The sequence below is a fragment of the Telmatherina bonti genome, assembly GCF_933228915.1.
Source record: "Telmatherina bonti genome assembly, chromosome: 20".
In the NCBI taxonomy this organism is placed as follows: Eukaryota; Metazoa; Chordata; class Actinopteri; order Atheriniformes; family Telmatherinidae; genus Telmatherina; species Telmatherina bonti.
In genome coordinates this window covers 6,193,198-6,206,188 of record NC_136618.1, presented here as the reverse complement: position 1 = coordinate 6,206,188, position 12,991 = coordinate 6,193,198, and the positions used below count along the sequence as shown (strand labels likewise).

The window sequence follows — 12,991 nt, the reverse complement described above, 5'->3', positions numbered from 1 at the left end:
GAGGTCCAGGTTGAGGACCAGGTAGAGGACCAGGTTGAGGACCAGGTAGAGGGCCACGTAGAGGACCTGGTAGAGGTCCAGGTAGAGGTCCAGATAGAAGTCCAGGTAGAGGACCTGGTAGAGGTCCAGGTAGAGGACCAGGTAGAGGTCCAGGTAGAGGTCCAGGTTGAGGACCAGGTAGAGGGCCAGGTAGAGGACCTGGTTGAGGTCCAAGTAGAGGTCCAGATAGAAGTCCAGGTAGAGGACCTGGTAGAGGTCCAGGTAGAGGACCAGATAGAGGACCAGGTAGAGGTCCAGGTTGAGGACCAGGTAGAGGACCAGGTAGAGGACCTGGTAGAGGTCCAGGTAGAGGTCCAGATAGAGGTCCAGGTAGAGGACCAGGTAGAGGACCAGGTAGAGGACCAGGTAGAGGACCAGATAGAGGTCCAGGTAGAGGACCAGGTAGAGGACCAGGTAGAGGACCAGGTAGAGGTCCAGGTAGAGGACCAGGTAGAGGACCAGGTACAGGACAAGGTAGAGGTCCAGGTAGAGGACCAGGTAGAGGACCAGGTAGAGGTCCAGGTAGAGGACCAGGTAGAGGACCAGGTAGAGGACCAGGTAGAGGACCTGGTAGAGGTCCAGGTAGAGGACCAGGTAGAGGACCAGGTAGAGGACCAGGTAGAGGTCCAGGTAGAGGACCAGGTAGAGGACCAGGTAGAGGACCAGGTAGAGGTCCAGGTAGAGGACCAGGTAGAGGACCAGGTAGAGGACCAGATAGAGGACCAGGTAGAGGTCCAGGTAGAGGACCAGGTAGAGGACCAGGTAGAGGACCAGATAGAGGACCAGATAGAGGACCAGGTAGAGGACCAGGTAGAGGACCAGATAGAGGACCAGGTAGAGGTCCAGGTAGAGGACCAGGTAGAGGACCAGGTAGAGGACCAGGTAGAGGACCAGATAGAGGACCAGGTAGAGGTCCAGGTAGAGGACCAGGTAGAGGACCAGGTAGAGGACCAGGTAGAGGACCTGGTAGAGGTCCAGGTAGAGGACCAGGTAGAGGACCAGGTAGAGGACCAGGTAGAGGACCAGGTAGATGACCAGGTAGAGGACCAGATAGAGGACCAGATAGAGGACCAGGTAGAGGTCCAGGTAGAGGACCAGGTAGAGGACCAGGTAGAGGACCAGGTAGAGGACCAGGTAGAGGACCTGGTAGAGGTCCAGGTAGAGGACCAGGTAGAGGTCCAGGTAGAGGACCAGGTAGAGGTTTATGTGGTTTACCATATTAATAGTTTATTACAGAATAACTGTAATTATTGAACTGATAATGATCATAAAATGAAAATCTAGAATCATGGCGTCTTTAGAAGAGACATGTGGAGTTTGACTCCTATTGATCATCGAACATGATGCGATGTTTGACTTTTCCAAGAGGTTTTACACAAAATTTCCTTTCATAAATCATCTAATCTGTCCTGCTGCGTGCTCGACTGTCGGCTTACCCCTCTGTCGTCACGTTATGACTCAGAAATGACAGGAGAACATAACTCCACTTACATCTGTCCTGTTTCCGGTTTATGTCAGGCGACCAGGTCACAGGAGGTCCCAGCCTCACATGACACACACACGGAGGATGAGCGTGTCCACTGTGACATTAGTGGACAGCAGGGTCAGGCTAATCCCTCTTCCAGGCCATTAGGAAGCCTAAAGTGTCCGAGTCGTCCAGATGTTGGCTTCCTAAGTCTGCGTGAGAGTTTGCACTTTTGCTTTTAATCCTTCTTACCAGTGAAAGTCCTGAAAGAACTCTCCTGTAGCTTCTCCATAAGCAGTTTTTGGAGCGCAGTCAGGGCATGTCTGCAGGATTTTGCACCTTCTCCTGGACTGCACACATTACATGACTGTGAACAGATTTTTCTGGATGGCAGCAGCACAAACGGGCTCGGCTGGTTCCCACCTCCAGTTCACACCCGCCCCTCCACTCTTCTGCCCGTCCTAAGTGTGCGTTCTGACTGGGTCAAACTGCCACATCTACAGAACGTCTCGGTCCACCAGCCTCAATTTTCACCACAGCATGTGGACCCGACACCTCGCGGCACTTTTCAATTAGGCAGAACGGAAGGCAAAGCTGGGTGTGAGGCGAACGACCTCTGCGTGAAAACCTGCCGCTTTGCTCTCGCAGTGTGTGCACGTCCAAGGGTTGGTTCACTTTCATGTTCCCCTCTTTAACTAAGCTTTCCTTTATTCCTCTCTTTATAAGCCCTCTGCCAGCTCTCCATCCCTTCACCTTCACGGGGCAAAAAGGCGCAGAAAAGCTGGATTTCTATGTTCATTATCTGAAGCTGCAGGATCACAGCAACGCAAGCAAAGACAAAAACTTCCTACTTTCACCACATTTCCATCCTGACAATGAAGATCAAGGTAAAACATCCTGACAAGCAGCATGATGCTATTATATTAGCCTAATAGCATCTATCACCTGCGTCTTTCACACTCTCCTTCACTGTTGCCATGGTTATAATCATTTCTATTATCCATTCAACTGGACCAGTCCCTCCAGAGGACGTCTACTCCGACTGTTTTACAAGTCAGAGAGACACCTGCAACTGGACGGAGTCCACTGTCTGATCAATACCTGAAGAAGGTTCTGAAAGACATCCAGTGGAAACGGCACCTATTCGCCGCTTGTTCGTAAAAATCTTCCAGATCAGGTTTTCATTGTTGACTTTCTGCCTTTTTCTAATATCTCACAGTGATAATGAGACCTTTAGTCTGGCTTCATCTGCAGCGCAGCCGGTTGAGAAGGGGTCTAGATGCCTCCTCTGTTGTTTCTAATCTGAGACGTGGGTTTCAGAGTGTCTAAACCCCCCGTACCCACCCCACTGTTTGGGTTTTATCGCCGTACACAACATGCGATCTGTGTGTTTATAGAGGATATATAAGTTACATGTAGGGAATATATATCATTACAGGTAGTTTATATCCTTTCATTGTTTCTCAACAAGCTGTCATTTGGATGAAATCATGATTAATAATTGTTTATGATAATGGTACCAAATGTTCTAATCTTGACTGGTCTGGTGGGGCGCCTCAGGGTTCTGTTGTTGGACCACTATTAGTTACACTTTAGATCAGGGATCCTCAGTCCTGGTCCTTCATTCCGAGGCCGATGTCAGTCGATACTTACATCGAGGCGATGATATCTGTTTTTATTCATTTTATTTATTTATTTGGGACTGCACGGTTAATCATTACTGAAAAGTGATGATGTAAGAAGTTATGATGTAAAAATCGAATGCTGATTTCCAACGGCGGTCCCAAAGCAGTGAGGAAGGTAGAATAAAGCACCAAATGTTTTTCAGAGCAGGGAGGGGCTGAAAAAGCTTTATTATCTTTGGGTTTTATTGTTTTTCATGTTATGTCTCAGAGATCACAAACTTACAAACGTTTTGAGGAGATCAGACCATGGCCGAGCATTTACAGGAGGAACAAATCAGAATAACTCGTTAAATAAAACTAGAAAATCAGTAGAACTAGGAATATTTCAGTATTTTAAAGGGACGTTTCACAGCATTTTCTGTTGTTTGCTGCATTTCTTTATGTGAAATTGTTGGTGTTTTATGACCTCTGCTAGTAAAACGTTCTTACCTCCCGCAGACGATGGAACCAGCCTGACACAACGTCCCTTTATTGGCTTGGAAAATGTCAACTCTGAGCTTCCATAACTTTATAAATATGAAAAAGTTTGCTCCTCGTTAAAGAGACACGACTGTGAAATATGTTGCAGCAGGGAAACTCCTAACATCTGCAGGACTGCAGCACTGATTTCCACCAACATTTTTTCATATCTTCCTCTACAGTTTTATTTATTTAGTCTTGTCTGTTTGGAGGTTTTTCCATGAAGAAGGCCTTTCTGCACGTTTCCTTAGCCTGCGATTAGAAGGAAACACGTAAAACGAATAAAAACTACAACATAAGGGATAAAAATGGCTTATTTGGTGAGTAAGAGCAGTTTGCTGGGATCCGTGGGAACCGCTGCAGCGGTTGTGTATTCGTACATGTCAGAGACTCTGTGTATAATTCAAGTGTAGCCGGCGTATCGCAAACTGCACACGTCTATCCTTCATGATTCAGTAATTTAGCAGGTTTAGATGCGCTCCGGATCAAGCTGTCAGTCAAATCCTGGCTGCTGTGAGTTTCCTGACCTTGCTGAGCTGATCTCAACATCTGTCCTCTAACCACAAACTGTCACATGGCACACACCGAGCGATACGTCTGAAGCAATAACGCCTGGAAGAAGACTCCACTCCGCCTAGCCTGCAGATATTTACCATCCTACATTTTATTTCTGGCTGCAGAGTCAATCTCCACTTCTCTTTTAGATTATTTTCTGCCACATTTTGTTTACGGAAAACAGACATGAGCCGACATGGTAGATTAAATCTGAATATGTAGCACGGCTCGGTCATATTTAAACCTTTTCACCAAAGTCACTGATCTATCTGAAAGTATAAACCTGCAGACGGAAGCATCTCCATCACTTTACCAGCTACGTACTAGCACTAGATTCATTTCCTCTGGAGTAAACGTAGCGGAATAACCTGCAGGGCATGCTGGGAATGCCGCGTGAGGGATGGATCGCTTCATGATGTGGGGTCTGTTTTAATGCAGAATGTCATGATTTCCAGATGTCATTAACTCATATTTTATTCCCAGCAGAAGATAAACATCATAGCAGATGATGAAACAGACATTTTATCGTTTTCGTGTTAAACATGAGCTGTTTGGGAATCTGTAAACAGCTGCAGCTTAACAGACATAACAAGCTGGATGCTCCCTCTCCTCTTTAGTCTGCAGGACACGCCGTCCATGCTGTCCACAAACTATTCCACATCTTCATCCAGGTTTCCACTCAGAACAAACACAAGCTTTAACAGAGCTGCATCTTTTAGTGTGAAAGATCCAACAAACATTTCTCAGAGATTTTGTTCCATTCTGACATGAAGCTTCACACGGCTGCTGCAGATGTTCTGCTGGATGTAGATCTGGGGACTGTGGAGCCGTTGGAGGACAGTGAACTCATCGTCATGGTGGAGATGATGTGACATGGTGCATCATCCTGCTGGAAGTTTCCATCAGAAGATGCTTCACTGTGCTCACAAAGGGATGGACATGGCACAGAGGGGCCAAAATGGGCCAAGAACATGATGGATTCATGTTTTACTGGTGATTCCACCAAGTCGTCTTCGCCATGTCTACTTGGCTAAAAGTTTAGCTGCAGCTTAGAGTGGAAGTTTACTGCTTTAACCTCAGGCTGAATGTAAAAGTATCTTTGGAAAAGAGACTGAAGGAATTATGAGTCTAATATAAATGATATCATGTCAGATTTAAAGACGCGCTGCAGAAGTTTCACCATTTCCCCGTCAGCGCCCCCTACTGACAGCTAACCCAGCCTCCATCCTGCGTCCTACCTGACCTGTTAACCCTCTCCAGCCAGCAGGAGACCTTCTCACCATGACTCTAGTTTTCTCTTCTAATCTTCTTGTTTCTTTGCTGAATCAGCGACGTTGTGTTCAGATCATCCAGTTCCGTATGAAGCCGTGAAGCCAAACATCACGTCGCATCCCAGATGTAAACGTTGTATTGTGTTGGTTTTTCAGCCTCTGGGCAGCAGCAGCTCTAGATGTACACATGATAGATGTCACTGTGTCATGGAACACATCTGGGACGCCGAGTTTTAAGGTCAGAAAGTTACAAAATGCGTCTTAAAATGATAAAAAAAAATGGCGTAGCTGTGACTTGGATCAAGCATCTCCATCACAGGTGTTTGGTTTCTTCCACAGCTATGTCCCAGTTCTGAAAATAAACCCAGGTGTCTCCACATCAGAAGTGTAAATCTGGGAATTGTGTCAGTTTTGAAGAGGAAAACCTGTCAGAGCGAGTTGGAGCAGGTTAATAAGGGCAGGACTCAGAGACAGCCTGAAGACACGAAGGGAAAATGTCTGACATTTCCTCATAGTGAGACAAGACGTGTCAAATATCTGAGGCTCCGCTGAGCTTCGGCTGTTGATAGCAACCGCTCCACCCCCCCCTTCCCAAAACTTTCCCCCTCGGCTTATTTGACTCTGAAGGATGAGACGATCCCGGCTGTCCTTGAAGCTTCCTTTGCCAAATAAAAAGCTAAATATCCTTTCGATCAGCGCGTCACCAGTTGCAGCGTTCCCGGAGAGAAAACAGCATAAATAAATGAGACTGGGAGGAAAACCCGACCAATGGGAGAGTATCTGATTCAGGATGGAGGGGTAAGACAATGCAGAGAGGTGGGGGTGTCAGGGGCAAACCTTATTGATCTGGAGGCTTAATTAACCGTCAGAAGCCTCTGACACAGTCTCTGATCTTCTGTGATCAGTGGCACCACTCGGGAAGGGGGGGGGGGGGTAGAGAAGAAATAGGAGAGTAGATGGAAGAAGGGCAGAGAGGGCAGAAATGTAGATCACTGACAGACTAGATCTGCCTTCATTTAACCAGCAAGAACCTCGTCGAGATTAAAGCCTCTGGAGCCGAGAGGCAGGAAGACATTACACCAATAACGGCTTCAGAAACAGGAATATTCCAGATCGCTTGGCTGGAGACGGACATCCAACATGTCTGGATGATAAACAGGGATGAGTACATCATCAGAGCTCCATGACACACATGACGCGGTGCATGCATGTACAAAATATTCCCAGAGTCCGACCAGACTTCGTTAAACTCGTCTTAAAGACAGGACTTCCTGCTGAAACAACAACCATGCTGCAGTTTCCTTTTTGTGGAGTAAAACAGAGACATTCATCAAGCAAAACTGTTACGGCTGCCTGCCAATCCACCTAATTGCTGTTTTATTTTGTATTTACATCCCTGTGTGCCGTCACCAACTGAGGATTGGCTCTGCTCACCACGCCCCTCTTCCCTGCCTGCTGATTGGACGGTTGCCTGACCTATCAACAACACAGCGACATTGGAGGGAGATTTAAACCGGCTGCAGAGGTGGACTCATTGGCAACTGTTTGGCACAGACAGTCTGCCCTGGGCCTGGTCATGTGTTTCTTCCAGCTGTGTTATAACTGGTTGGTTTCGTGTTGTCTGTTTATTTCTCTTGCTAAGTAGTCTTCTGTTGTTTTCATAGAAAAGTAAAGCCCTTTTGGCTTCTCTTTCGGTTGCATTTATACATAGTGTTTTGTTAAAGTTAGAATATGTTGGGCTAATAAGTATTTCTGTTGTATTTGTATGTTGTATTTTGGCTTTAAATGGGAGCTGTTTCACTTTGTTTTAGTTTAGCAGACCAGTTTGTGTTTCACACATGTTGTGCCTTGTTTTCTTTTTTTTGTACAGGATGGTTTTTGTTTTGTAGCTGTCCTTTCTTTACGCAACTACACCGCCCAGCACTCGTAATATTACCACCTCTTAGTTCCCATCTCCACTTGTGACAATAAATTCTCAGAAATTCACATTTTAACAGCTGTCCACAATTCTCATTGTTACACCTCACATCCCCTTGCAGAGTTGGGACGTAACAAAAACACAAAAATATCTGTAAGAAGATGCAAACGTCAGGTGTGACCCCGGAAGGGAGACAGCAGCGGCCCGCTTCGGTGGCTTGGCTTTGGCGTTTGACAGAAACACGACTAGCTGTGACTGGACAAGGCGGGTTGGGATGGATGGGACTGACGTGGAACACATCAGTGTCATCGGCGTAGAAGTGACATCTGGGTGAATGTCACTGATATAAAGGATAAAGAGGACCGTCTCGAGCGCGAGTCCTGAGGCGCTCCCTACGTTGGAGATGCTCAGAGTTTCAGGACAGACTTGGTCCGCTCAACGAAAAGCCTTAACGCGGTCGATGAAAAGGATAAACCGGCGCTTACTGTCAGCATAATGAATAAAATCATAACTATACAGTTAGAAACATGCTGAGAAGTAGGAAGGAGGGTCAGATGAAAGAGGAGAAGGATTAGGGGCGGGAAAATCTATTCGAAAAATTGAACATCTTGATTTTTTTTTTTTTTTGCTTGACAATTTTAAAAATTTTTGTTAAAAAAACTATTTTTTTCCAAATAAATAAAAATAATCCATGATAAAATTTTGATAGTTTTCATTGATCTTTTTACTTGTATTCTCGGGCGTTATAGCAGCAGAACGATGGTCTGGCTACTGGGTTGTTTTTTCCAAATTTAAATCAAGGAAAATGACCAAAAAAAAGGTTTTATACATTTATTTTGTTTTTCATCTACAAAAATGAGCAATATCGAGGAATTGTAAGAATAGCAATTTAAATCAAATCGGCACCCAAAAAATCGGAATCGGATCGGGACAAAAGCACATCGCCACAGCCCTAAGAAGGATGGTGGTAAACTCTGGCTGTGAAGATGATGATGATGAAGAACCAGCTGGAGTGTCCGGGAGATGCAGCAGGGATACATGCGAGTACGGCGTCATTGAAATCACCTCCAGCTTCTGTGTGCATGTGGAAGGTGTGTCTGACAGTGGTGACGGCTGGGGATCGAACCGCCAGTTCTAATGGTGCTCCAGAGGCCAGATGGGAGCCCGGCCATGTCAGTCAGGTAGAACGGGATGAAAGCAGCAGAGCGGAGGGAAGGTGTGGAGGATTGGGACTGACGTTAATCCCTCAGATGTGGGAGCAGTTGGAATGTGACGGGGGGGTTTATAGGAAGGGCTGATAACAGAGACAACAAAACTTCATGTGGGAAATGCGGTTTGTGTGTCGTTAGGCAGAAAAACCATTCCTGCTCTCAGCGAAGGCGGACGCCTTTCTCTTTGCTCCTGTTTCCTCCCGTCCCTCCCACTCTGGCCTACGACTTTGTCTCCTGTCTGACTCTTTTTATGTCTCTTTATTAAAATTTACATCATGGATCTGATCGGCTGGTCTCTCAACCCAATTGATCAAATTTTCTCAACCCGGAGATCAGGCAGAGGGGAGCCTGCATGTCCTGAGGGGACACTTCCGGCTGGATACGTTCAGGACTCATGGGCCAGGTGGAGACCGATGTGTCTGGTGGTTCTGTCCTCTGAGGACGTGGAGGATGTTTACATCTTTCATCTTACATCTTTGGATTATTGGTGATCGGGATTCTGCTGATTGGTGCTGGCCGAGTTCTGATCTACCTGAAGACCCGTGAGATTCTGGCAACAACTGGCAGGCTGCCTGAATTCTGTAACGGTATGTGCCGAGCTAGCAGTGCACAGACTCTTGTGTTAACCGGACTCGACTGTAGTCTGGTCCAAACTGGTCATTTGGCCGAGGTCCCGGAGCTGGTCCGCAGAATCGACAACAACATGGAGGAGATGTCTGCTAGGATTGGTGGAAATTGACCCCCCCATTCGGCTGTCTGGAGTTGCCAGCCTGAGATCGGCTATGGACTCAAGGCCGAGGGCAAATTGCGTGGAACCCAAACAACAATCATATCTGGATTCGGCTTCCCAGCAGCCTTGGGCCGGTGCAAGCCCCCCCTGAGAACGGAAGAAGAGATGTTCATAGACGCTCTGTCCCCCTCCTCATCCACCCCCGGTCCGTCCCACATGACTCACCGCCTCCCTGGACTTTGTGTGTCTTGTCTGAGTTTGTGCTTAAGTGTATGAGGTTTTTTTTCTCTGTCTCTTTGGACTGCATCATCTTGTGGCGCGGCCGGGAGTTACGTGACATTTTTTCCCTCGACCCCCCTTATTATCCAAATGTATCTCTGTTCTTATTTGTTATAAGGCGGCGCCGGTAAAACTGGCTGCGTGGCCTAAGTACAGTTTGGTTTTGTATTATTCTTTTGTCATTAATTTTACATGTCTGTATGTCAAACCTTGGACGAGCTGGCTTGAACTTTGAATTTCCTATCGGGGATGAATAAAGTATCTTTGATTTGATTTGATTTGATTAGATCCCTTCACTGCAGGCAGGCCAGATTGTCAGACGAATGAAGAAAGTTTCAAGTGATGCAAATGGAGGAAAAACACTCTGATTTGTCACTCACCGATGCGTGCCGCTGCGTTAGGACGAGTTGGGAGGGGGCTGTCGGCGACCTTGTACAGCTCGAACAGCGAGTCAGAGATCCGACGTTCGTGGCTGTCCAGAGAGATGACGGGATGCTCCCAGGATCCGGGGCTGGCAGGGCTTTCCTGTGGGGGGGGGGGGGGGGGATGCCGAAGGTCAGACATGAAACTGCTAAACAGCATTTCCTAGCTCCAGTCCGAGGGCCGCAGTCCTGCAGGTTTTCCATGTGTCTCTGCTCCAACATGCCTGATGCTAATTAATCTGTCATTGTGCAGAACTTCATAGGTTGTTGGAGCCATGAACTGTAATCCAGGTGTGTTGGAACACACAAACCTGCAGTACAGCGGCCTTCGAGGAGACCGTTGCCAGGCAACAGGCGAGGCCGCCGGACCGCCGTACGCTCGGCGAGGCCGCCGGACCGCCGTACGCTCGGCGAGGCCGCCGTACGCTCGGCGAGGCCGCCGTACCGCCTTACGCTCGGGCGAGGCCACCGTACGCTTGGCGAGGCCGCCGGACCGCCGTACGCTTGGCGAGGCCACCGTACGCTCGGCGAGGCCACCGTACACTCGGCGAGGCCACCGTACGCTCGGCGAGGCCGCCGGACCGCCGTACGCTCGGCGAGGCCACCGTACGCTTGGCGAGGCCGCCGGACCGCCGTACGCTTGGCGAGGCCACCGTACGCTCGGCGAGGCCACCGTACGCTTGGCGAGGCCGCCGGACCGCCGTACGCTTGGCGAGGCCACCGTACGCTCGGCGAGGCCACCGTACACTCGGCGAGGCCACCGTACGCTCGGCGAGGCCACCGTACGCTTGGCGAGGCCACCGTACGCTCGGCGAGGCCACCGTACGCTTGGCGAGGCCACCGTACGCTCGGCGAGGCCACCGTACACTCGGCGAGGCCACCGTACACTCGGCGAGGCCACCGTACACTCGGCGAGGCCACCGTACGCTCGGCGAGGCCGCCGGACCGCCGTACGCTCGGCGAGGCCGCTGGAAGCCACGTTTAAATATGTCATTTCAGAATAAAACACACCAACCAGAGAAAATCCACCTTCTGATGTGGCTGTGTGCTACAGACTCTAACTGCTGATCAATACTGACATGTCGATACTTCCAGTAGCAGCTGTTTATGATCCGCAGTCGATTTACCTTCAAATATTTTCTAGTAATTTGGGTAAAAATGTATTTTATCACATAAAAACAGCGATCATATCCTTCCTCCGGCTGGTGGAACTACTTTTCCTTCCACCTGCAGCTGATGTGGGGAATAAGGCTCAGTGTGGCGCCATGGCAACAGAATGTTACCGGGGTGAGATGAGGAAGAAGAGGAGGACAGGTGCTTTAATTCTGCAGGCAAATGATACCAGGTATAACCAGGTACCAGGTTCAGCACTAAATATCGGTTTTGTATCAGAATCATATCAGTATCATATTGATATTGCAGATACTGGCTTGAGATTTACTAGTATCGTATTGTATCAGTCTGGTATTGGCATTGTATTGGTATCATATTGGTATGGTATCGGAGTTGTGTCAGTATCACCGATACTTGAGATTTACTTGGTATCGTCTGGTATCGATGTTTAACAACATAAAAAACAGAAAAATGGAAGGAGACAAGCAGCAGGGAGGTGAGTATTATGGGATGTGAGGCTCTGAGGGGGGCAACAGGAAGGTCCCCGTGTGATGCATAGCAGAGGCAGAGCCACTTATCAGCTGTTTAATATAAATGAGAGGTTTAATGAGGTTGAAAGCACAAAACTTTATCAGGACAGAGCGTTGATAAGACGGAGGAGGTGTGTGTGTGTGTGTGTGTGTGTGTGTGTGTGTGTGTGTGTGTGTGTGTGTGTGTGTGTGTGTGTGTGCAGCTGGGTCAACGTAATTAAAATCACAGCCACGGCCACTGCAGCCTTTTAATAAAAAGCGCGTCCCCAGATGGTTCCGACTCAATCAGGTTCAAACTGTCGGAATGAAGATTTATTTTGCTGGCTTTTCTCTCCTTTATTCAACTCACTATCTTCCCTGTCTGATACGTTTCCACCTCCAGCCGTCGCCAGCGGAACAGACGTCAGATAGAAGGGTTTGGGGAAAGAAATGGGAACTATATTCTGGACCGGAAGCGTCAGGTGGTGCAGTTCTCAGAAACACATCTCTCCTAGCAGAACTTATTGACAGACACTGGAACTGACGTAACGCAGCCTGAATTAAAGACATTTCATCTGTGTGTTCGAAGCTGGAGAAGATTCTGTTTTCTCTCAGTCTGCGTAGTGATCTCTGAATCCTCATTGGCTGGTGTGACGACAAGCGCTAACATTTCTACATCCACCGTACAGGCTTGGAAAGCCAACATCAAAAATGATATATTTACCAAAAATATTTCAGAAAATCCAATTTACCTTCAGATTAAAGTGTAAAAAAAAAGCTCAATCAGCAAGCTACAAGCTGCAGTTCCCCCTTCATCCACTAGGGGCTCTAAAACAGAGCAAATCCCCATAGACTCCCATGTTAAAAAGACCAACTTCACAGCAGAAATAAACATGTTCACAGCAGAAATAAACATGTTTACAGCAGAAATAAAGATGTTTACAGCAGAAATAAACATGTTTACAGCAGGAATAAACATGTTTACAGCAGAAATAAACATGTTTACAGCAGAAATAAACATGTTTACAGCAGGAATAAACATGTTTACAGCAGAAATAAACATGTTTACAGCATGAATAAACATGTTTACAGCAGGAATAAACATGTTTACAGCAGGAATAAACATGTTTACAGCAGAAATAAACATGTTTACAGCAGAAATAAACATGTTTACAGCAGGAATAAACATGTTTACAGCAGAAATAAACATGTTTACAGCATGAATAAACATGTTTACAGCAGGAATAAACATGTTTACAGCAGGAATAAACATGTTTACAGCAGGAATAAACATGTTTACAGCCTGGTACAAAAGCAGGTTTTAGGTTTAACTGG

At 47.3% G+C, this 12,991-nt stretch overlaps 1 protein-coding gene across 1 annotated transcript in view; it reads right to left on the bottom strand.

Moving 5' to 3' along the window:
- Nucleotides 1-12,991, bottom strand: part of LOC306770681 (partitioning defective 3 homolog) — a gene marked incomplete at both ends in the record, with an annotated part of 372,575 nt that overhangs the window by 98,325 nt on the left and 261,259 nt on the right. The window contains 2 exons of the mRNA XM_079259581.1: nucleotides 9,993-10,084; nucleotides 10,346-11,002. Of these exons, the coding sequence (XP_079115707.1) occupies nucleotides 9,993-10,084; nucleotides 10,346-11,002 (749 nt within the window). The remainder of the gene's footprint in view (nucleotides 1-9,992; nucleotides 10,085-10,345; nucleotides 11,003-12,991) is intronic.